At 36.0% G+C, this 25,139-nt stretch overlaps 1 protein-coding gene across 1 annotated transcript in view; it reads left to right on the plus strand.

The window, feature by feature from the left end:
* Nucleotides 1-25,139, plus strand: part of RP1 (RP1 axonemal microtubule associated) — a 189,763-nt gene that overhangs the window by 101,885 nt on the left and 62,739 nt on the right. The window contains exons 31-36 of the mRNA XM_032182911.1: nucleotides 3,880-4,049; nucleotides 10,206-10,425; nucleotides 12,769-12,923; nucleotides 15,289-15,502; nucleotides 16,849-17,039; nucleotides 18,847-19,057. Coding sequence (XP_032038802.1) covers nucleotides 3,880-4,049; nucleotides 10,206-10,425; nucleotides 12,769-12,923; nucleotides 15,289-15,502; nucleotides 16,849-17,039; nucleotides 18,847-19,057 — 1,161 coding nt within the window. The remainder of the gene's footprint in view (nucleotides 1-3,879; nucleotides 4,050-10,205; nucleotides 10,426-12,768; nucleotides 12,924-15,288; nucleotides 15,503-16,848; nucleotides 17,040-18,846; nucleotides 19,058-25,139) is intronic.

A 25,139-nucleotide genomic window follows, 5' to 3' on the forward strand; every position in this document is an offset into this window, starting at 1 on the left:
TACTATGTGAGCTGCACTCTGCAAGTGGGCTTCAGGAAAAGCCTTAGAAATTTGGTGTTTGGTGATTTCCAGAATAAAGTGTGCTCAGGTCAGGTCTAAACCAAAGGTTTCAAAACAAAACATGTAGTAAGTCACTCTGAAGGTCAGAATTCTCATTCTCTTTGGAGAACACTAACAAGCTAATAACCACCAAGCCAAATCAGAGAGTTTGAAAGTTGTCATCGCTAAGCGAGTTATTTGAGTACTCCCAGTACTTTTTCAGACAGGCCTCTGTTATGCCAACTTTGATGAAGCATAAATTCCAGATCCCTGTGAACGCTGCTGGTGGCTATGGATTCTGCCTAGATGCAGAAGGCCCATATCATTTTTTTCAGCAACATTTGTACATCTGTAGATTATGGAGAAGTTTTGGCAAATCAAGCACAGGAACAGATCTATCCATCTGTTGATTTCTCCATGTATGTTTGATGCAAGAGAAGCAAAGACAAAGGAGATTGTATTGGTAGAGAATAGCTGCTCTCAAGTCACCAATGATGAAGTCATTCTGAGGGAGAATGGGACTTTACATCAGTCTCTAAAAGTCTCCTACATTGCTACTTCCTTGTTCTGTTTTCTCTTTTCCTTTTCTGCTTTAAAATAGGTGGACTATATTTGGAGTACCTAGTAAAAGATTTTCTCTCAAAGCAAAACCACGAACATGTTCCAATGTTGTCCATTCTGCAGTCAGTTAAAATGAGCTGGGCTCCTATAGTGTGGTTTGTAGGGTGCTCTGTGGCATTGTGGGCTTTTGTGGGTAGCACATAAAATACAGTTCAACTTCAATGAACGCTGTTCACTTAATAGATATTTCTAGGTTGGATCTTGTGTTGGGAAAGGTTTTTGATATTAAGACATTTAGAAAATTCATAAGAAAAGAGAAAATATGAAGTAAATTCTCCTTTGATTTCCTTTGTTTTCAAATCATTCACTATCTGGCAAGCTTTTGCTAATGGAGTAAGGATAATCACAGAATTACTGAATTTCAAATAGCATGGTCCTGCTTCACCAGAATAAAAAAAAAAAGGAATAATATGTCCTAAAAACAGTGACGCCGATCCTCTAACAACACATAACTTGTTAGTATTTTGAAAGACGAAAAAAGAATCCTTCCTTTTTCAGTTTTCTTAATTATATAACAAAATGTTGACTTTATGTTTTACCATGCCAAATTTGCTATGCACAGAAGTTACTGAAGGTTTGATTTTCACAATTTTGCTGCAAGCATTTTTCAGGCTCCAAACTAGTGGTTAAAAGAATTTCTGGAAAGATATTGTTATGATTGATCTCTTTTAATTCCTTAAAGTTGACAAATGCTTATAATATTTTTTCTGGATATATCCCTATAATGTGAAATAAGATCTTTGCTTATATTGTTTAAGCAAAGAGAAAAAATATGGAGATTTCTTTCTGTTTCTGAATCCTGTTTCTTCTCCAGCATTCATTTTAGCAGTATTATACTGATGTCTCAAAGAAAATGACTATACTATTGCACATTAGCTAAAAGTAAAATAACACAGTAAAGCACCAGTCACTCCAAACAGAAGCTAATGTAGTTCAGTAGTATCAGGAAAAAAGGATTTTTTTTTTTTATGTGGCCATGCATATGAAGTACAGAAGGTGACCTACCTACTCAGGACCAGCTATCTGATTTTCAGAAGTTACTGAAGAGTTTGGAATTTTCTGAAATTCCAAATATAGAAAAATGATATAGAAGTCACTGAACCCAGTATGTATTAGTAATCAGTCTCCTGTCTGGTGACTGCCATCCTTATGAAGTAGCTATCTAAGATAATATAATATTAGACAAAATATTTTTTTCTTATTCTGGCATGAGCAGGTTAAATGAATTTGCTGAACGGAAAGGAAATACTGTGAGTCTGGGTTAGCTCTGTTACCAAGCAGTAGAAGCATTCAAAGCAAATGTAGGAGAACAAGCAGTCACAGATGCTAAGAGGCTTTAAATCTGTTAACCACTGATTTATTTCCTGGAAAACTCCCAGCTGGTGTCTTAGCCTTTCTTCTGAAATGATAATTAAAAACACAATCCTAGACATTAATTAAAATAAATCACCTTGCCCGAAATACCTTCTTTAAACATGCTGCCTCTTGGAGTAGAAGATAGGCAGATATGTGTCCTTGCTTTCTCTTAACTTGGTGCTTGCTTTCTCCTGAAGCAGGAAAGAAAGCAGAAAAAAGAAAGCTCACCTGGGAAACACTGTAATGCAAAATTATCTTAATTTCCTTTCTGCTCTTTCCAGGGTCAGTCTTCAAAATGGGGCATGGTTGGAATGGATATGAAGTTCAGGGCTATGTCAGGAGTCTTTGTGAAAATTTGAATCTGCTCATAAACCCTCAGAGTGCTCAGGAACAGCAGAAGCTCAAATGATGCTTGACTTCACCAAGTGTGACACCCTGAAGGGTACCACATGCCAACCTGGCACAAGGAGATAAAATTCAAAGCTGGCACAAGTATCAAACAACAAACATTCCTCATTAGGCAAAGTCTGAATCTTCCATTATACTACATCTGACTCATGAAATGACCTCAAAAAAAATAGTTCAGATGGAAGGATCCTTTCAGCTCCTGTGTTACTCAGCAGACTGACTGTGAGATGTGTATTCGCCTGCTGTTTTGTAGCTGAGCCCAGAAGAGTCAGGGAACAGTCAGATGTAATGAGAAAAAGCTTCTATAACAAGGGGGGAAATAGATTTACCTAAAGAAGACAAAGCAAAAAATCAGGGGAAAAATCATAAGTCAAGAAAACCAGAAAAGGTTTTCATTCAATCTCTACCTCCAAACAGGTGGAGGAAAACAAAAGGTGTGAAAAAAAACAGTAGTATAAGAAAAAGAATCACATCTAATTTATTTCAGAACTAAACTATTCTACAGGTTATTTTGTCAGCACATTGCATTGTAGGCTTACCCAAAATCATGAAATAGTTCTCTTTTATGTTAATCTCATTAGCAAATTATCCTATTATCACAGTATCGGTCACGGTCTAAACATAGGTTTTTAATTTTCTTCCACTGTTAAGTTCCCTTTGCCATGCAGGATCAAGTGTTGTTTCTACAAATAATTCTTTTGAATTCAGGGCAAGATTTATAATCAACCACTTAAGCAACTTTCTAATCTATATTATCCATCTAAGACACAGCGTATTTTCACACACCTGGAATGGTTTTCTGCAGTTTCTGAGTTGCATTCTGGACTTTCAAATATTGCTATGAATACATGTCATCTACCAAAAAGAATGTCTGAAATCCATGAGCTGCGTTCAGTGAAAATACTTTGCAGTTCCCTAGATTTTGGATTCAGTCCTAATGAATGATCTGACACATGAGCAGACTGAATATGACAAATTAGGTTAGAAAAATCAGAGAAATGAGGTTTAGTTTTCATTATTTAACTAGGTGTGTATTAGCCAGCAGTTTTTGCAAATGGATCATATACAAGTTTTCCAAAATGTTAAGTTTTCTTTTTCATGTAACATAGAAACACCTTAAGTACCAAAATTTAATAAATGAATTACTGCAATTAAAACAAGTAATTTGTTATAAGGAATGCAAAAGCATAGCCAAATATTTTCTTTCTTTCTTTCTTTGTATTAATTACTGCTTGCACACATATTTGGATTGTTGTGTTTTGTTTGTAAAATCTTATTTACATTATAATTATCTTCCAGAGAGTGAATGTCTATCTGTCTATTATTGTAAAACAGGATGTAAGCTCCTAGTTATCTTTAAATTCTTTGTTGTAATAATAACAATGGCATTCATTAGTCTCTTGACTAATTTTCAGTCTCTTGATACTGAAAATGTGTTGTTTTTATTTTGTTTAGCTCAACAGTGGAGAGTGCAGGTTAACACAGATGGAGATTCCCCGGAACCACTGGATTGTAAAAGGACCCTTGTGATTTATGGCTCAAAGGGCAAAAGTGATAAGATCCTGCTTTCTCCACAAAGATCAGGACACGTGTGTTTTCTACCCAGAGCAATGGATGAATTCATTGTAAGTCATAAATATACAGTACTATACAGAGCTCCTCGTGACATTCCTCTGCAGCCAAAATATATGTGGAATTCTAGTTTTGTTGTTAAAATGACATATTTATTGCCAAAGACAGAATGATGTAACTTTAGATCTTAGGTCATCTTCTACTTGTGGTTCTGTTCTACTACAGCCAGCTGCAGTGTTCTCTTCAAATTTTCTGTATGTATCAGGGAAACAAATGGTCCATTTCATGTAATTTATTGCATTCATCAGCTTGTCTTTTTTTTTTTTTTTTTTTTTCCTGAGTTGCAGTTTTTACAAAAGCAATATAAAATTATTTGAGAATGCAGAAAATGAAGGATTGGACAGTATTCCTCTGGGACGTGAGTGGCTTTTTCTTTCCTTTGTTTCAGTCTTTCTAAGGCATTCTCCACTCTCCCCAAAAATGGTTCTGTCCCTGAGGCCAACAGGCAGCAGATTTTTCTGGATGATCATAAATCACAGGAGAATGCATTTCAAAGTTCAATGGAGGCAGTTGCACCGAAGTAACAGCATATACGCGACCAGTATTAAAATCAACCCTAATACAGACCTGACACCTCATACACATCCTGCTTTTTTGAGAGTATTCATCTGAGGTGTCTTTTTAATGGTCAAATTCTGTTCTGGCTTGCTAGGTTACATCATTGCAAACTATGTTCATTGGCCTGAAGTGCAGCTTCTAGATAGAAGAGAGAAATAGCTTGCAATTCAAGGCAGTTAAACCTCAGAAACGCTTTTCAATGGCTGCAATAAGCACTCTGAAAACAATGACAAAACTACATTTAGAAAATGTTGTCAAATATTCATCATAATGACCTGATCCAGACTGATTTTTCAAATTTTAAATAACAAGCTAAATCAATTTAGGAACTTTGCAGGGAGTAAATGAAAAGATAAATGGCACTTGTTAAAGACAAGAAAGCTGCTGCTTATCAGAAAACAGAGAGGAAACTGAGCAACAAAAGGCATTTCCTAATCCACTAGCATAAACTGAAGAGGTCAATAAAGGCAGAGTCTATCATTGCATAAAGCAGGCCTCTGCTACATGCAACCTGTTGGTAATTTCTCAAATGGCATGTACTCTTTGTTGATTGCCTGATTTCACTGACTGAGTACCATGTTGGAAGAAGCTAGTATTGTCATATATGTGTCCTGGTTGTCCCCACTACTCTACTATCCTAGGTTCCCTACTATCCTATGTGCCATAATACTATATGCATCATACTGAGGTTCCACCCTAACAGCTTTCTAAATGCTTCTTCATACTTTGGATTGGCTTTGGGTTCATGTCTGTATCTTCCTGACAGCTATCTGTGCCCCTGTTTTTGTTGCTTTCTTTGAAAATGTTTTTTTTCAAAGAAAAACTCAAAACTATTTGAGTGTTGTTTACTAGGCATGAAATTTTGTCTCTTTGCTTCATTTCTTACAGTGTTTCCAGTTTTTGTAGCACTCTAAGGAACTCAAACTAGTAGGCCCTTAGGATCCTCAGATTCAGATATCATCATAAATATCCTCTTATCTTCTCTAGGTGGTTCAGCTAATAAATCCAGTTTCTTTTTACTCTCTCTTTCTTTTTTCTTACTAAGGCTGTCAGAAGCTTTGCTCATGTTCTCCCACTGTAGCAGCAAGCTGGAGGCATGAGCATGATGTCACCAGGCGGACAAGCTGTGAATTCAACTTCCCAACAAGCACTAGTAAATGAACTTTTAAACCTCCCCAAGATCCTGGTCTTAGACAAATGTCAGTGCATTAAAAAGTACAGCAGGTTATGTGCTATAAGCAACTCATGCTTATTTTGAAACAGTAGGCTTATTTTTGATCTCAGAGATACATTTATTGCACACTGAGGACAGGAATGCGTGTAAATTCCTGATTTTCCAGGTGTTCTCACAGAAATGTATGCACAGATGTACATCGTATTCAAAATGATTATTTGATCCAAAATATTTCAAACCAACTCCTGTGAAAGAACAGGTGTAGTTTAATTGCACAAAGCAAGAGCAAAAAATAGTTTGTTAGAAAAAATAGCAGCATGCTAGCATGTTGGTGGTTTTCAATGGTCTCACATAGCTGTAGTAGAGTGGGTGATCTGCTTAAATAAGAATAAATTTAATTATAATACATTATTTATAATAAATAAAATGAGAAATAAGTAAGTTTGTCTATGTTATTGAACCATCTGGGAGTTCTAGCACTGAAGATAGCAAGGCAAGAAACCATGCCAGCTCCAATGAACAAACACATTGGAAAATAACTGGGAAAATGTAAGTAAACTGACAGTACAATAGTAGATTTTTTTTTCTCTTATATTTCAGTGATAAAAATCAATTCTTGATCTCTAACGGAATGAGCAAATTTGTAAAGTATATATATAACTTTTCCCTAGTCCTCAGCAGGTTTCTTGGTTGCTTACAGAGTAAGCTTGTCAGAGCATGCTTTTGGAGAGTCCTATTGTACTGCACACTTCATGTTATACAGATAATTATAAAATGCAAAGTTACGTTGACTGACGGATCTTGGGATAAGGATCTTTAAAACTATTCTCCAAAGCACTAGCACAGGTAGTATGAAATGAGTGACAGTATTGTAACCACAAAGCTCTGGCAGGTACAACTGTTCATAAATACACAACCAATATGGAATGTATTTTCAGGTAAAGACTATAAGGATGACAGAAAATTTTAGATTATGTAATGCTAATATGCTAGGTATTTTCCAAAGTGTGGGATGATGCTCCAGACAACAAGCAGTAGGATTTCTGGAGTTTCTGATACCTGTTCTAGTGAATTTTAGGATGCTTTGACCACACCCTTTACAATTAGAATAATTTATGCACAGATATATATATCTATTATAGAGACATAATGAAGAATTTAATTTAAGTGTGCACCTAAACAGTGAATTTTACAAAGATTTAATTACATTAGGCTTGATGCCCTTGGACAAGTCCTGTGTGATTCAAAAAGGATAAGGTTTAAAATATTATGAAATTCTCTAATCATTTTCATCAGTTACTTTCTCTGAGAGCTTCAAAACCCCGGTGGCTTTGCCAAGGCATCCTCTTAATTATAAGAACTATGCTCCTTCAGTCATGTAATGGAAAAACACTGTGTTATTTAGTATATGACAAATCACGTCCAATTCAGCTCAGATTTCAAGTACTGAATATTACATAAAACCATTCAGAAGAAATAAATGTGGATAAATTAATCAGGAAATTTTAATCATAAATAAAAATGAGGTAAATAGTTTCCTCTTGCAAACAGTCTGTAAATTTAAAAAGAGGATGTTCATTGAATATGTACTTTGTGATGGATTATTTTTCTGCATTGAAGGTCATTTTGCATCAATTAATAGGCATTGATGGAAGGCAAAGCCAATTATGGGATCAAAGATAGGATATCATATTCCAAAGGGAAACTGACTATATTAAATTGCTCAGAAAATGATTATGAGCATGATGTAATGACAATGTTCTGTTACATTGATGGAACTGAACAGAAAGTATAATAATGGCCAGAACTGTGGAAAAAATCCCAAACAAATAAACATGAAAAGGGGAGAATGTAATATATATTACATTCACTTGGAAATATTTGGTGTTTAATTCAACAGATCATGGACAGTATGATTGCTAGTTCTTCATGGCTCAAAGGCATGAAATTCATCAAAATTGTGGTTCTAGAAAAAGAAGGGAAAACAGTGACTCTTAAATTATGTATTCTTAAATTATTTTTCTATATCTGACCTGTCCATTTTCTACAATGACTATTGAACATGTATTTATGAGAATTTAGAAGTCCAGAGAATTGCAAATTTGGGTAGCAGAAGACAGAGTAAAATGTGAGGTATAGCTTGCCCTGTTAAATAAAAATAACCAAATTCTCTAATGTTGCAGTTCAAACCACAGAGCTTTATGGAATGAGTGGTACATTGCATTTAAAGTAGCTCTGTGATACAGTCATGAGGTCTATATGCAAGAAGGAAAATCTGCAGGCAATCATTTTCAAAATCGGTAGTCTGGTTCTGAAAGAGCAGGAGCAATGATGTGTGTGTGAGGGGACCATAGTTTAGATGTGTGAAGGAGCTGTGCACTCTTCTCTTGATGAACCTGGATATTTCCCATTAAGTTTAATAAGAGATGAATGCACGTTTTTTAAGAGAAATTAGACCACTTACTGTGCCATAGCTAATGATATCATACACAGCTTGAATGAAAAACTCTTGACAAGAAATTCTGCCCATGTATTTCCCTTTTTATGGAGCAATGGTGGAGACCAAGTCAGGACGTGAGGATACGGTAAATCCAAGAGGCATAACCCTCCTCACATGCGCATCACAGTCTGGGATGGCCTTAATTCTGTACACTTGAAAGCAAGCATACAGGCAAGCAGGCTAGGCTCAGAGGACAAATCTGGTGTCCTCGCTGATGTAAAGATTCAGTTGTGTGTCTATTTTACATGCTGTGGAGTTCAGTTCAGGAACTGAGAGATTCCCTGTAGCCATGGGGCTGCAGGACTATCACAGAAACAGGTCCGTGCTTCTGCTTTTACATAGATGGTGGGTAGGAACTCTTCTCTGGTCCTTACAGAGGAATTCTGATTGAATTCTGATTTTATTTATTTATTTATTTATTTTGAATGACATGGCAACCTCTTTTGATACTTACTCAAGAAATTTAGACTGGAAGGCATCTTTTAAGTCATCAGGTGTGATTTCTTGCCTCATTTCATAAGTTCTACTTCATAAACAGTTCAAGCTTCTGTAAAATGATTTTGGCAGGTTGCTATTTTTTTAAATTAATCGTTCCTTTTCATACACTGTGATTTTAGCATTTTTTATCTGCATAACGTTTATTAATCAGGGTACTCAACTCTCTCCCAAAATGACAAAGACATGCTTTCTATACTGTTTTTCCCTAATAAGAATAAGTTTACTAATATTTCCCTGCATGTATATCTCCATTAAGCACAGGCACAAGAACTAGCTTTAAGCAAGGTAGGTCAGCACTGAATGGCTGTCAAGAGCAGAGCTAATAGAATAAATTAAATTGTTAGGAGCTCTGTGCTGTGACTTAAGAGCCAGTCTGCTGGTTGTTCTAGAGCATGGTTCTGTAAGACTAACTTCAGAATCTTACTGTGATGCTACTTGATGCATGAAGAATTTATTTCCTGGCAATAGTCACCAAAGCTTTTGTTGTAGCTGGTTTGGGAAAATAAAATGCAATAGGTGGGACGAACAAGGCCACTGGTAAAGTTTTCTGTTTTGATCCTCAAAAATAATTGTTACACTTTTTAGAATAGTTCTGTTTTATGTTTTACTTGAATTTCCCTTCCCACCAGATCTTTCTTGTAGCTGGGGGCTCAGAAGACTTATTGTGCAGATGCTAATTCCATACGGATCATTAGAGCTTGATGCAGTTTGATCATCCCAATTCCCACAGCCCTAGGTTGGATGGTTTAACCACATCTCACAGAAGGCCACAGTCAGCAACCAGATACTGAGTTTCTCATGGGTAGTATGGGAACAGGGCTATGCTGTTCTACAGAGTTATTTCTGTAACATTCGTGATTCACATTTCTGCAGAAATATCCCTCCTCTTTCCCTCAGAAGTGGTTGTAAAGTAATTTCATGTTTTAATTCTAATCATTTTGCAAATGAGAATTTAGTTAAAAATTTTTCTGCTCGTAGTAATTATCATTAATTTTAATACCTAACGTGACTGCTGATATCAGAGCCTTTAATTGTAAGTTAACGTGCTCTGGTAAGGTCATAGCTTTAAATATTACCTTTTGTATTATGTGCAGATATTACTAATTTTAATCTTGGCTCACCCTAATGTTAAAGGGTCCTACTCACATTGCTAGTAAGATAAAATAGAAGAAAGAATAAAAGAATAAAAAAGAATAAATAAATAAGAGAATAAATAAATAAAAGAATAAATAAAAAAAGAAATAAAGAAGGCAACCTCACCTATGGCAAAGAGAAGGATGGATTGCCCTATCATACTCACCCTAGCCATAGAGCATCTCCATTGGTTGATGTTAAGTTAAGGGATTCTACACAGCTGGGGAAATCTCTGTGAGTAAAGTGCTCCTGACAGTACACTTTTCCTTATGATATTTGTTGCAGGTTGAGACTGGAGATGTGGGAGATGTATACAAGATTCGGGTCAGCTGTGATGATGTGCCAGGCTTTGAGGGCTGGCATTTGAAGTCTTTCCACTTAGAAGAGCTACATGCAAAACAAAAACTAAACTTTGACTGTAACTGCTGGCTCTCCATTAGCAAAGAAGACAAGGAGCTTGTGAAAGAATTCCCTGCAGTCAGTGAGGACCAGAAAACTTTGCCAGGTGAGAACAGTGAAGAAATATGAACAGTCATAGAATTGTAGAATCATAGAATGGCTTGGGTTGGCAGGAACCTCAAAGATCATCTAGTTCCAATCCCCCTGCCGTAGGCAGGGATGCCACCCAGTAGATCAAGGTTGCTATGGGCCTCATCTAACCTGTCCTTGAATACCTCCAGGGATGGGACATCCCCAGCTTCTCTGGGCAACCTGTTCCAGTGCCTCTCAGTGAAGAACCGTGCAAACTAACCTCTCAAAAAGAAATCACATACAAGAAAACACATATAAAATAGTGCACTTAGTCTGCATTTGATATCTTCAGTGGCTATGTGGTAACTGTCTTCATACAAGCACTGTAAAAATGCTGACCATTTAAGAAATTTTAATTTTCCAGTTAAGTGACAAATTGGGTTTCACAGTTGCTAAATCTTCTGCATGATTTTGTGTGCAAAAATGAAAAATATAATTATATTTTTTAAAGATACAGCACATGTTCAAAGCTATGGAAATGATTTGTGGTAGATTTACTGTTGAATTACTCAGCTTATAATAGCTTTAGTTACTAACAGGAGGAATTCTCATTGTAAAAAAAAAAAAAAAAAAAAAAAAAAAAAAGTTTTGTATTTGTTTTTCCCTAAGGACTTTTTTTTTTTTTTTTTTTTAACATACTGAGAGTTTTAGAATATATTCAGAAATGTTCTTGGAATGTGGAGACACTGCATTTGTTCAGAAAATTGGGTAGTTACACATGAGATAAAAGTAATTGGAGATATGACGGCTTTTCTAAACTAAAGTTCCAGTAGTTCTAGTCCCTGACCATCTCAAACCTGTTAACAACTTTAAAATAAATTATAGCATTAAGTTAGTTAAATGTTAGCTTAGCAGAACAGTATGTTAAATACTACATTTGAAAAATTTTGGCCATTCATTTTGTCTAAGTATCAATACATCTGCAATTTGCAATTTAATGATCCTTCTCAACAGAAAATCCAAATCTGACTTTGTAGATTGAGGGAAGAAAGCGTGTGAGCAACACAGAGGCAAAGAAGTTTTAAAGTTGCTGTCATGTATCCTACAATAATAAATGCATTTGGTAAATTTTTATACATATATGTCATGCATCCAGCCTCTGCTAGTCTATTTTACATGAACTTTACATAGTAGTTTATTCGTTGGCCTGTGATGGTTATTAATTACTGCAAAGATCATTCACAGAATCACAGAATCATTGGAAGAGACCTCCAAGATCACCTAGTCCAACCTCTGACCTCATGCTAACTAGTCCTCCACTAAGCTCTACATCTAAATGTTTTTTAAAGACATCCAGGGATGGTGACTCAACCACTTCCCTGGGCAGCTCATTCCAATGCCTAACAACCCTTTCGGTAAAGAAGTTTTTCCTAATATCCAACATAAACCTCCCCTGGCGCAACTTTAGCCCATTCCCCCTCATGCTGTCGCCAGGCATGTGGGAGAACAGACCAATCCCCACCTCACTACAGCCTCCTTTAATGTACCTATAGAGAGCGATAAGGTCGCCCCTGAGCCTCCTCTTCTCCAGGCTGAACAAGCCCAGCTCCCTCAGCCGCTCCTCGTAGGACTTGTTCTCCAGGACCCTCACCAGCTTTGTCGCCCTTCTCTGCACCCGCTCAAGCACCTCCATGTCCTTCTTGTAGCGAGGGGCCCAAAACTGAACACAGTACTCGAGGTGCGGCCTCACCAGAGCTGAGTACAGGGGGACGATCACCTCCCTAGCCCTGCTGGTCACACTGTTCCTGATACAAGCCAGGATGCCGTTGGCCTTCTTGGCCACCTGAGCACACTGCTGGCTCATATTCAGCTGACTATCAACCATCACTCCCAGGTCCTTCTCTGCCTGGCAGCTCTCCAACCATTCCTCTCCCAGCCTGTAGCTCTGCTTGGGGTTATTGCGCCCCAGGTGCAGGACCTGGCACTTGGCCTTGAACTTCATACTGTTTCTAACAGTCCCTGAGCAAATTCAGATGAATTCTTATTTTCAGGACCTTATACTGTAAAATACAAATGGACAGAATTTGTCTGGATGCTGGTAATTCCAAGCTGCAGAAGTCTAAGTTGTCTGAGTACAGTTTCAGTTGAATTTCTAAGGAAGCTAATGGAAAGAATTTATTGAGGCTAGCTTCAAGACATCACATTCACAAAGAGTAAACTGACTATTTCAGATTCTTTCGTAGTTGCAGAAATAAAAAATCAAACATTAATATTACTAAATAACCTACATTGTTGTTTTCCTTTAAGTACGTCTTTTATATCACTTTTTAATATTTTATTTTATTTTATTTTATTATTTTATTTTATTTTTATGCAGTCCATAAATATGTTGTCTTTGTACATACTGGTGACTTCTGGGGAGCAGAAACCTTTGCAAATGTTTATATCACTCTTTATGGGACAAGAGGCGACACTGGTGTAAGGAAACTCCATACATCCCTAACACCAGGAAGAAAATTTCAACGGAATAAGGTAATAGCACAAAAATGCCATCTTACATGCCTGATCAGACTACATCTTGTTATAGAAGAGCAAGAGTATGGAAACAGTATTTGTCTTTCAGATATTCAGAGCAGTATTCAATACCACTGTCATTTCCTTCCTGTACCAGTACATCCCCACATAATAATCAGGGCTCTGTATGACCACATACAAAACAGTTTGCTGGGAGAACCTCTGTGATCACACCTCTTTTTTCTTCTATTCTAAATTTAGGTAATCAAAGAATTAAAAATTTTTGATAGAAAATTAGTTACAGAAATTGCTGTGAGACTTCTGCATTTTGTGCTGTTTCTGTAAACTAGTATAAGCACTAACTTAATGTCTACTCAATAACTTTAGATGGGAGACAAGAATTCCACGTACAGAAGAGAATGCTTCTAGATGACCAATAACAATACAATTCTTCTAATATGTAGTCAGCTTTCATAAGCTTACTGAGCATTTAAGTTTGAAAAAGCATATAATCTTATTTTTTGCTCACTATCAAGATACACATTATCAAGGAGAGTACTACATTTCTGTTAAATAATTTCATTGAATAATTACCACAGCACTGGATTTGGTACATACTGGGGGAATTTCTAAAATTGATTTTCCATACATCTCAGGTCTATATATACATGTATTTACAGAAGATAGCACTTTTCAATAATTATTTTACCTCCATGAACAGATTTATTTCCTAAAATGGACTAATTAAAAAAGTTCAGGATTTTGGCTTACAATCTGGCTGTCAATAGTCCTGACTATTGTTAAAAAGAAAATGAGTATTTTTGTCATACAGAAGTATTTTTAATGTTAGCAACCGAAAAGCTACTTCTCCAATATTTTGTTTTTAAAAGTAGCACAGATAACACATAGGACTTTGGTGAGACCTGCATTTTTCAGAAATCAGTTTGCCAATAACTTCTTTTAATTGCCCTTTTAGCAGGTTTAGTAAGTTCCTACTACTGAGATAATGTTTTATTGCGATGACGGTGTTAATTATAACCAAAGAATCATAGAATATAGAATATAATCAAAGAATCATAGAATATCCCAGGTTGGAAGGGACCCATAAGGATCATTGTGTCCAACTCCTGGCTTCACACAGGTCTATCCAAAAATTCAGACCATATGACTAAGAGCATAGTCCAAATTCTTAAACTCCATCAGGCTTGGTGGTGTGACTATGTCCCTGGGGAGCCTGCTCCAGTGAGCGACCAGTGATACCTCCTCCTGATATTCAGCCTGAACCTCTCTTGTCACAGCTTGACTCCATTCCCTTGGGTTCTATCACTGGTCACTAAAGAGAATAGATTGGCGCCTACCCCTCCACTCCCCCTCGCAAGGAAGTTGTAGACTGCCATGAGGTCTCCCGTCAGCCTCCTCTTCTCCAGGCTGAACAGGCCAAGTGACCTCAGCCGCTCCTTGTATGTCTTTCCCTCTAGGCCTTTCACCATCTTTGTAGCCCTTCTCTGGACACTCTCCAATAGTTTCACATCCTTGAAATCATAGATATTGTTGTTTAAACTCTAGTTGTTCATAACCTTGTTGACCTTTATAAGCTACCATCAAGCCCATCTGGCCCTAGGCTGGACTTGACTTTCTTATAAAACAAGAAAGAATTTAGTGGGGCATGTAATTTCTGTGTTGCATTTTTTTTTTTTTTTTTAAACAAAACAAAGCAAAACTTCTCTTTTCCTTACTGTGTCTTTTCCATTCTGCTCCTATCCCTGGTATTTTGCTCAAATTTCTTCACATTGTCCCCATTCATCTTAATCTCCTTTCTCTTGCTTACTAGTTCAGTTTTCTGTTTCTGCACTAATTTCTGTTTTGTAAGAAAAATAAAAACTTAGGTTTTTCTAACTATTGGAGAGGAATTGAGAAAGCCTTCTGGTAGTGAACACTTCCTAGATTTCTAACTTTTCTTTAGGACTTTAATTTAAGTAAAATCTGAATTATCTATAAAATATAAATTTGCCTGATACATTTTAGAAACTTGAAGTGCCCTAAAAGAAATTTGATTAGAACCAAAATCTTGTCATAATTGTTTGCCTGTCAGAAGGCATTATGTCAGAAGGTATATACATTTTATTGTGATATGCAGTGATTGAAGAAATACAAATTATCCCAGGATCAGAAGAAGTTACGTCATTAAACAGGATTCGATGTTAGATGTAATTAGCGTGTGTTTTCTTGGATTCAGAAGGGAGATGTTATGTTAAATGTTACTAAAAATATGTGTATATATATATCCTCAGCAAAATCCAGGCTAAGCTTTCCCTTGACTTCAAGCATATTTGGGTGCAAACATTTTTAAATTTTTTTATTAAGTGTTTCCCTTCTTTTGCAGGTGGATTCATTTTTGGTGGAAGCTGTTTCTCTTGGTCATTTGCAAAAAGTGGTTATAGGGCATGATGGAGAAGGATATGGGGCTGGCATGTACCTCAAGATGGTAATAGTCAGGGAATCACAAGACTCAGACAAAGAATGGGTTTTCCCATGGTGGAACTGGCTTGATACTCATCTGGGGTTATGTGAGACTGTTTGTGAGATAGTTACAGTTGGTAAGTTCTTCTGCAAAACTGTCTGCCTCTCTACATATTTTTGAATTTGGCTACAGATCTTTCAGATCTCTATATTGTCTTTCTTTTATTGCAAATGTGATTTTTCAGTTTTATTTTTTTATTATAGAAAGACTGCATCTAGTAATGTCAAAGTGAATAAAATTCTGTATATTGTGTATGAAACTCTCACCTTCTGAATTAGATTTAGCACATTGCAATGAAAAATTTAAAGCAGGTAAGAGTTTTAGATGAATGCCTTATGGGGATAAATAGCTTAAGTTTTATGCATTAATTTTCAGGTCACTTAGGATCTAATTTGAAATCCAGAGAAAAATTACTTTAGTTAAATGAGCTTAGTACCCATGGTATTATTCCACTGTGCAAAGAAACAGTGCCATTTTTCTATGCTAAGTTTACACTCATTTCAAGTTTACTACACCAAAAGATGTGCAAATCCAAATCTGGATGTATCTGGCAAAAGAACAATTACAGCAGGACCTGTAGCAAAGATTTCTTCCTTCAATCCTGTGAAAACAATTTCATGTAAATGAACTGTTAAAGTTCATCCAGAACGAAGAATATGGCTTCAAATCATAAGGTGCCCTTGATAGATATGTAGGCATTCAGTTGTATAATTTTTTCTGAATTGTAGAAAGCAGATTTTTCTAAGCTGTTTCCTTCCATTAAATCATTTTCATTTCCCATAGAATGATTAAAATGGAATGAAAATGAAGGATAGCAGCAATTAATAGAGAAAAAGAGAAGAAGATGGTAATATTGAACTCTTAAGATCTGCAAATATTTTTTATGTGTTTAAAATAGGTTTACCTGTTAGTCTTACACTATTATAACACATTATATTGCTAAGTATTATACAGTTGCAAGTGAAGTTCATTGTTATTATTCATTTTGCATTAGGTCTCTACAGGCTACAGATGGCTGGTGCTTCTAAATGATAAATTGGTTTCGGTAACATTGATTGCTTTTTTTAAGAACAATTAATTAGACCTCTAAAAGGTGACTGACTGTTCTCTTAGTAATTACTTCCAAACATGACAAGGAGAATAACATGGTATCAGGAAAATACCTGTGAAACTAAAGTTTAAACACAGCAAGAACATTAAGCTGTTAAATTCTTGGCAAAAACAAAAACAAAACCACCACCACCACCAAAAAAAAATAATAATAAAGGTATTGATGTGTTATTCTTAGTGAACTGTTGCCATAGATACAACGTAACCTGCAAATAGAGCTTGCTTTGTGTACTGTAAAGGCTATGGGCCTGTTATTTTATGCCATTCTGTCATATTGTCGTCTTTCCTCTTTCTCTTTGATCATTTTTAAAGGTAGAAGATTGATTTCTTGTCCTAAACTGCCTGAAATCAACATGCAGTCGTCAGGTCTCTGGATAATGGACATCACTGGATCTGACTTGAGCAATGAAGTGGATCCATTACACCTTTCTTTCATCTTCTACGGCAACCTGAATCACAAAAAGTTGCCACTTCAAGTTACAGGAAAAGCAATTCAAATCAAAGTACTTCAACCTTTATCTATTGAAAGAAAAGCCTAAGGATCATGTACCTGATGACCCTCTTAATTCTGAGTTAAATTGTTTCTTTAAACTAAACTACCAAATTGATTTTTAAGTCCTCTATGTAGTTTGGCACAGGTCATCATTTTTGTTTGTAGGCAGTAAGGCTGTCACTGGGGCAGTGCTTTTTGAATGAGTAGAAATGAACCTTTTCCCAAGGTTTCACCAAGCAAAGTGGTTCCTATGTGCATATCACAGTACATACCAGCTTACAGGTGCTGATTTTCAGTTCTTGTTGATATTACAAAAGTAATACATACAATGTTTTGTGCCATGAGATACTATCGAGGTTTTAGGGCAATGATGAAGAAGGAAAAATCATGTATGAGATGAGACTTAAAAGAAAGTTCATTTTTGTCTTTCATGTAATTTATTCATCCTTGTCACCATGATTTTTAAGGCTAACTTCTTTTTCTTGCATTGTTAGCCTCTTTTATTTTTGCCTGTCATTACCATTTTGTTTTTCCTCTTGATCAGCTCCTTTTTCCCCACAAGTTTTCCTCTTTACTTAGTTCTTCTCTTAGTTCTTCTATCATTTGTCTTCACTTCCTCCTATTACTCTTCAACGTAAATATTAACAACCTTTTGACTGACTGAATGAATTTGACTGCATTGAAATATGGCCTGCTTCTTTCCCAATTCTATTACTTCCTTCTTGTAACTATAATTCCTTCCTCGGTGCCAATGCTGTGTTACTGTTATGCTATTCTGATTTTACTCTCCATGAATGTAGAGTACATCTCTCCAATACAATAGAATTTGGAACTGACCTGAAGGTAAACACTACAGAAATCTACTCTAGTTTAGGAAATCCCTGAACCACAAAGTGCTGAAAACTAGGAAAATTTTCAAGGGAAGTGTGACGATTACCTGTCCTGTTCTTGTACTGCTTGTTCCATCTTTCCATTGGCCTTTGTGGGTTCTGAGGAAATAGTTGACCCCTGTGAGAAAACTGGAAGATTTAACCTCAGTTGGTTTGTTAGCCTTGTTTTAACCTTGATCTACAGAAACAACTATATGGCCAGACTGATGGAATGGGACGAAGCAGACAGACAAGGCAGTAGGAGCTTCTCAAGCCAGCTTTGTATCACAGAAATGTGTTCATGAAGCCATATCCTGAAAGATGTTTCTTCATGATTGACTGCTGAAACAGCAGAAGCAGGTAGCAAGGGAAAAGCAGGAAAATAAGGGTAAAGAGATCCCTGTCCCAAAGAGTGAGTGAGAATATGTTACTTTTGATCATGGGGTTCATCAGAAAGCAGCCTTGGAGTTGTGAATAAAGAAACTGTTCCTGGTTCTTCCTACTAGTCTGGTAAATAGGACTTAATGATTACACCAAAGAAATAACCAGCTGTTTTTTCATGTTCTTCCTGTCTTTAGTGAAAGAGGAAGTAAGCACACTAGATTGGGCTATAAACATGTTCCAAAATGAGGAGTACCTAGTTCTGCTAAAGAACCTCTTCTAAATATAAAGAAATGGTATGAAACTGGAAGTACCCTATCAGAGGAAAGGTCAGGTCCCATGTAGTGCTGCTAGCTGGGCAGTATTTCAGTGCTACTATCTGGGCAGTATTTGCAATGAAAGAGCAAGGGAAAGAATAGTTAGAAAGGGGAAAAACGGTAACAGTTATAAATCTGCTCCAATTCTTCAGCTATTGTAGTTTGATCAGCTGTTGCATACAGCTGTCAACTACATTTGATCTGGCACAATTAGAATGAAATCCATTCATCTTCTCTTTTTCTCACTTAGGATGAACTGGCAGATATTGGCTCACTGTACAAAGTTCAGGTAACTGGCCCACATAGTGAGCTAAAACAGCCATGGCGCTTAGATTTACTGCATATGAAGCACACGGGCACAAAGGAAGAGATGTATTTAGCTTTTGACTGCTTGTTCAACCCTAATGAAGACAAATGTGTGGAACTGCCAGCTCTCTATGCAGATCAGGAGCCTTTGCCTGGTAAGCTAAGTCTGTTTTTGTTACTGGGGTCAGGATCTATGTCACTGGAATACCAGTATATCTCCTGGGCCTGAAATACTACTGTATGAGACTTTCCACAAGAATTTCATATTAAGGAATATGATGCTTTGCACTTGCATTTATCAAAAAATAAAGCTGAGCAAAGAGGAATCACTTGTATCAGGATTATGACAGATGTTATAACTGCTGACACCAGACACAGAATATGGTTTCTTTCATGTGAGACAGTTCCAGTTTTAGCTCTTGATTATTTATTATCTCTTCAAATTAACGCTGTGTCAGCTGAAGATGTGTACAAAATATTAACTTGTGTGTAATATTACCTGAATCTTCCTATTCACGAAGAAATGTGACCTAGAAATGTAGTCAATGTTTTAAGAATGAAAGAATTGCTAAGACACCCTACAAAACAGAATTAAAAACAAACAAACAAACCAAAAAAGCTTTGTTACAATCAGCCAACAAAGGATAGCCAAGAACTTCAATTGCAGTAGCATTTTATTGATGTTGATGAGAAATTTATAGTACAGCTAGTATTATTCCAGCAAAAATATATTGAGTTGCAGTTCTCTCTGATGTTATTAATACATGTGAATTGTGTATATGATGATGACAGAGATATGATAAAGTGATTACCCCCAGCCCCCCAGGAATATGGAGAACAACCAATTGCATACTGATGGCTTGATCACTCACTATTTAAGAACAGGACTCCCATTTATGCAGCTCATTAGAATAAAGAGGATTGATGCGGATAGTAAAGATCATGTATTGAAGCGTTTAGTGACAGTTAAGAGCTTTATTGCCAGAGGCTATAGTACAAAGAGTGTTCTGCTTAAACAGAATAGAAAATAATAGAAAAAGATGGAAGCTACCCAGAAAAAGGAACAAAATATTCCATGTGAACTTTAGCACACTGTTCTCTAGGGAGATTTTCCTAAATATTTTATCCCATTTAAAGTTGAAACTCGAACAAATAAAATAATGAAGACCTTATAAATCTCTGATTGTATGTGGGTTTGCATAACTTTAAACAATTAGTAGCCTTGCACTCATTTACTGAAAAAAAATCTTATGTTTTTGGTCCATCAGGTTCAAAATAGCATTGGATGTTGCATGTAATATATTCAGAATGTAAAATGCTAAATACATAACAACTCTGGTGCTTGTTAAAATCTCCATTACCCCAATTTATTTATGAAAAAAAAAAAGGAAAATTATAAGTATTGGTAATTATTTTCAGAATTTGGAATTGCTAAATGTTTAACTAGATATTAAAACTCCAAAAGTTCAAACCAAAATAAAAATTCTAGAATTCATCTCTCAAGTCTTTGTTATGCTAAGAACCAAATGGAGATAATGTAAGAGAGCAGTAATGTTATTAGTAGAGCAATTCAGTTGAGGTGAAATGAAAGGCTGAGATATTTTCCTTGGAAAAATACTAAGAAGGAGATGTGTACATAGTTTCTGACACAAATTATCACATAGTTGGGTAGTGTTTACTAACCTAGGAAGTTTCACACAAACCATTTAGTGGAGTCCAGAGTAAGGGAAATACCTCAGAAGGAATTCTCTTTTAGATTTCACTGGCTTTGAGTATGTGAGCAGTCCTTTTAAACTTACATGTATGTCCATAGATGCAGTAATGACATTTGGGATACTTAAAGATGCACCTTATTATGAATCATAGAATCATAGAATCATAGAATATCCTGAGTTGGAAGGGACCCTTAAGGATCATCAAGTCCAACTCTTGACACCGCACAGGTCTACCCAAAAGTTCAGACCATGTGCCTAAGTTCACAGTCCAATCTCTTCTTAAATTCAGACAGGCTCGGTGCAGTGACCACTTCCCTGGGGAGCCTGTTCCAGTGTGCAACCACCCTCTCTGTGAAGAACCCCCTCCTGACGTCCAGCCTAAATTTCCCCTGCCTCAGCTTAACCCCGTTCCCGCGGGTCCTGTCACTAGTGTTAATGGAGAAAAGGTCTCCTGCCTCTTGACAACCCCTTACGAGGAAGTTGTAGACTGTGATGAGGTCCCCCCTCAGCCTCCTCTTCTCCAGGCTGAACAGGCCCAGTGACCTCAGCCGTTCCTCGTACGTCTTCCCCTCAAGGCCTTTCACCATCTTCGTAGCCCTCCTCTGGACACTTTCCAACAGTTTCATGTCCTTTTTATACTGTGGTGCCCAGAACTGCACACAGTACTCGAGGTGAGGCCGCACCAGCGCAGAGTAGAGCGGGAATGATCTACAATTGAAAGAATTAATATCAATCAAGTTTTTTTTTTTTTTTTTTCTCTGTGGCCCCAACACTTATTCAGTCTAAACATTCTAAATGTCAGCTTTTTCCTTGTATTCTAGCTAATATACTGGAGACAAATCAGTTTGCACTCATTATTTCTTCTAAAGAGACACATTTATGGAGATGTCTTCAATAAATGTCTTGGTAATATAAATTTGAATAAAGACAAAAGAACAATTTTGAAAGATAAAGATCGATAAAGATCATTGCTATTCCCAGACAAATCAAACAACAAGTAGATAACTCTATAGGGAGCAATGTAAATGCAAAAAACATCCAAGTAAAGAGTATCCTTTATCAGTTATGTCAGCTGCCTGGTTGTAACGAAGGCCGTGTTATTATAAATATTTCTCTTCTAAACTAAGTGATTCCATGAGATTTAGCAAGGCAAAAATAGATATCTGTACTCATCTGTGATCTTCAGGAAATTCACAGCTACTTCTTTAAGGTGTTTTTAGTCTGCTTTTAGTTTCTCACTGTTCCAGTCTGCCAGTGATAGGCAATAAATGATATTAATCCCCCCAGTGCTGGGTCTGTTTTGCCAGTGATGATGTAAGTGATCTCCCTGTCCTTATCTCAACCCTTGAGCCTTTTCCATTGTATTTTCTCCTCCTTTTTTATTTGAGAAGGGGCAGAGAGAGAGTGGTTGTGGTGTTCAGCTGCCCAGCAAGGTAAAACCACCACATCATCTGATTTGGTGAGACTTGAGGATGATTTCATTCCCAGTAAGTTACAGCTGTCAATTGTCATTGAACATATTTTTAATAATTAAAAAAAATAAAACAAAAACAAAACATACACACGTATTTAAAATTGATTCTCTGAAATAGCTTTATCCTAGTATTTTATAAACATATTTTTTAGTCTATCTTTATCATGGTCCAAATTATTTATCATGCATCTTTGTGGACTTCAAAATAAAATATACTGATTACTATTTTTTTTTCCCCCCTTATAAATTCTGTGATAATTCTGCAAAGGACATTAATGTGCATATTAACACTCATACTGACACAAAGTCAATGCACACTTAAATTGTGAGGTGCTTTTGAAAATGATGTTTTCAGTTACACTTAAAATTTTAGAACTTCTAGCTCTTAGCTTCTATATTTCTTGATGCTTTTGAGATAATTTCTTGATGATTTTTAGAATGCCATTGTTGTTAAATGCAGTTGAAATCATGTATCAGAAGTTAAATAGCAGTATATATCCCAACATAGAAATTATCTAAAGTTAGAAGAACTTGCAATATGTAGTTCTTAAAGTAACCACTGAAGATGAGTGTTACCTTATATTTACTAATGTACTTTTAACACCAGTTATGAATTTGACTCTTCTGGCTCACATTAGGGTTCTGTGATGCAAATTAAGATTTTTTTTTTCCACAACATGAACACAAATTACAACATCCCCCCTCCATCCACCAAGTCTGTTAACATAAGACCATGAATTAAAGTGCTTAACATCTGTAGCAATAAACATCTGTATTAACAAACATTTTCATCTTTAATAAAAAAACAAAAACAAAAAAAAAAACACAAAGCTTTACATTTTTACAATATACAGACAAAATATAACTTTTTCACTGCTTTGTTAATCATAATAGGTCACTGCTATGTAGTAGTGCACCATGGATGTATTGAGGCATGGAGAAGTATTAACTTACTTATTTACTTAACTGTACTAGATACCGTTCAGTCCAGCAGCTCACGTTTATCAAATAGTTCCATTTTCATTAGAGGCAATGATAAATTCCATGTTAACTTCCAAAATGAAAGTAGTTCAGAGATGCTTCAGCTAATGTATTCTTTCGACTTATAAGACTTATTAGCCATGGCTTGTTAGCTCAAACATAGCACCAACCTAGCAAGAATGAATCTGGCTTGGGTATTGAGCTGGTGAAGTGAGTCATAGTATTCTGCTTAATTTGACTAATTTGTATTCCTGCTAACTCAGGCCTCTCTTACCACACACTTAAGTAAGGTAGATGAATCCTGTACTTCTGATTAGATTCATAATATCAAATATTGAATGGGTACAAGATGATTTGCTCCACAGTCTTCAGCCTTTCTTAGTGTTTTTCCCCTATTGTAAAAAATACTTGTGCTGCTTGATTTCATTGCAAACCTAAAATCATAATAGTGTAAAAAGTTTAACTGTACCTCTGAGATTCAGACAGGATATGGTTGTACCATTTAAACTGTTTACCCTGAAAAGGCATTGAGATTTATATAGGCAAATGCTACTGAATATTGCTCTAAATGATATTTGAATAAGTTTTGATTCATAGTAAGTTAAATAAAAAAATGGCAAAATCAAGGTAACACCTTATCATAGATCATCAATCATAGATCGATGATCCTGTTTTTAATTCATGTTTTCTTTTTCTCTTTTCAATGAGCACTGATCATTTTCACTTTTCAACAATATTGACTTACGTCTGAAGCAGTCCTCTTTTATAAAGAGGATTGGACAGAGACAAAGAATAGCAAGGCTGAACAGAACATCACATTTTAGTAGATTTTTGTTGGTAGAGGGATGTTGTCTATTTGATAGTGAGAATAGTCCCAAATCACCCTGAAAACTTTAGCCTTTTTCCTAGAAACTCATTTATATTGTGCCTTCCTTTATAGGAGTTCCTTTGTATATTTTGTTTTGTTTTGCTTATATAACAAGAGTCCTTTCTCTTATCCAAAATCTTTGAAAATTAAAGAAGTATTTGCTGTGACTACAGTGAGCTTTGAATTAGGCATTAACAGTTTCATATGGAACTTCTGACTCAGAAAAAATATTAGGTATGTTTCTAATTTTTGGTATGTATCTCCCTTGAATACAGATATTATGAAGTAACTAGTTGTGTGATTAAAGTTGAGACCATGGTTAAGTATTAATGATCATGGACCAAAACAGTAAAAGCATTTGTAGACATTGTGATTTCTAATTCACACTAATGAGTGGTCAGGTCTGTGGTACAAACTCTTTCTAATCTAATTCACACAAGCAGCCTTTTGACTTCAATGGATCTGCTCACATTAGCAAGTTATACATATAGTATACCTACAACAGATGAATGATATAGAGGCTTACCTTCGTATCCTAGCTCCTCTAAAAGCAAAAATGCCATTGGCTAAACTCCAAAGAGTCTCTTGGACAGCTCATATGCTTTCAAATATCTAGATCTCCAGCAAGGGCAAGTCTGTGTAGCTAAGTTCACTTTATTGCAACTATATTGTCTTTCATCTGACAGTACATATTTACCTGCCTTGAAGAAAGGGATGAGATATATTATAGTTCCAACCTAGGAAAACTTTTTTTCTATTCCTTATCACCAAACATGAGTGATGTAATCAATTACAAGCACTCTCCCAGGTCATGGTTTAAATGTGAAAAAAAAAAAAAAAAATCCAGGAAAAAAAAAACCTTAAATTAATAATGACACAATGAAATAAATTTACTTTTCAGAAAACAGTGTTTTTCAGTCACCATTCCCACATAGCAAAACATGAAGAGAAACAAAGACATTTCAGTATATCACAATGAGCACACCTTCATTAGCAGACTGATACAGTCCCTATTATTTAATGAATCCTTTTAGATATTCATTTTTCAATCAGTATGCAAAACCACCCAGTATGCAAAACCACTTTCATTCCAGTGATGTGACCTTTTTATTTTAGACACATAAAGAAATAGCTATATAAGATGTCACAATATTTGAATTCAGGCCTTTTGATTATAACACTCAATATGAATAGCACCA

This window comes from Aythya fuligula, chromosome 2 (assembly GCF_009819795.1).
Source record: "Aythya fuligula isolate bAytFul2 chromosome 2, bAytFul2.pri, whole genome shotgun sequence".
NCBI classification, from domain to species: Eukaryota; Metazoa; Chordata; class Aves; order Anseriformes; family Anatidae; genus Aythya; species Aythya fuligula.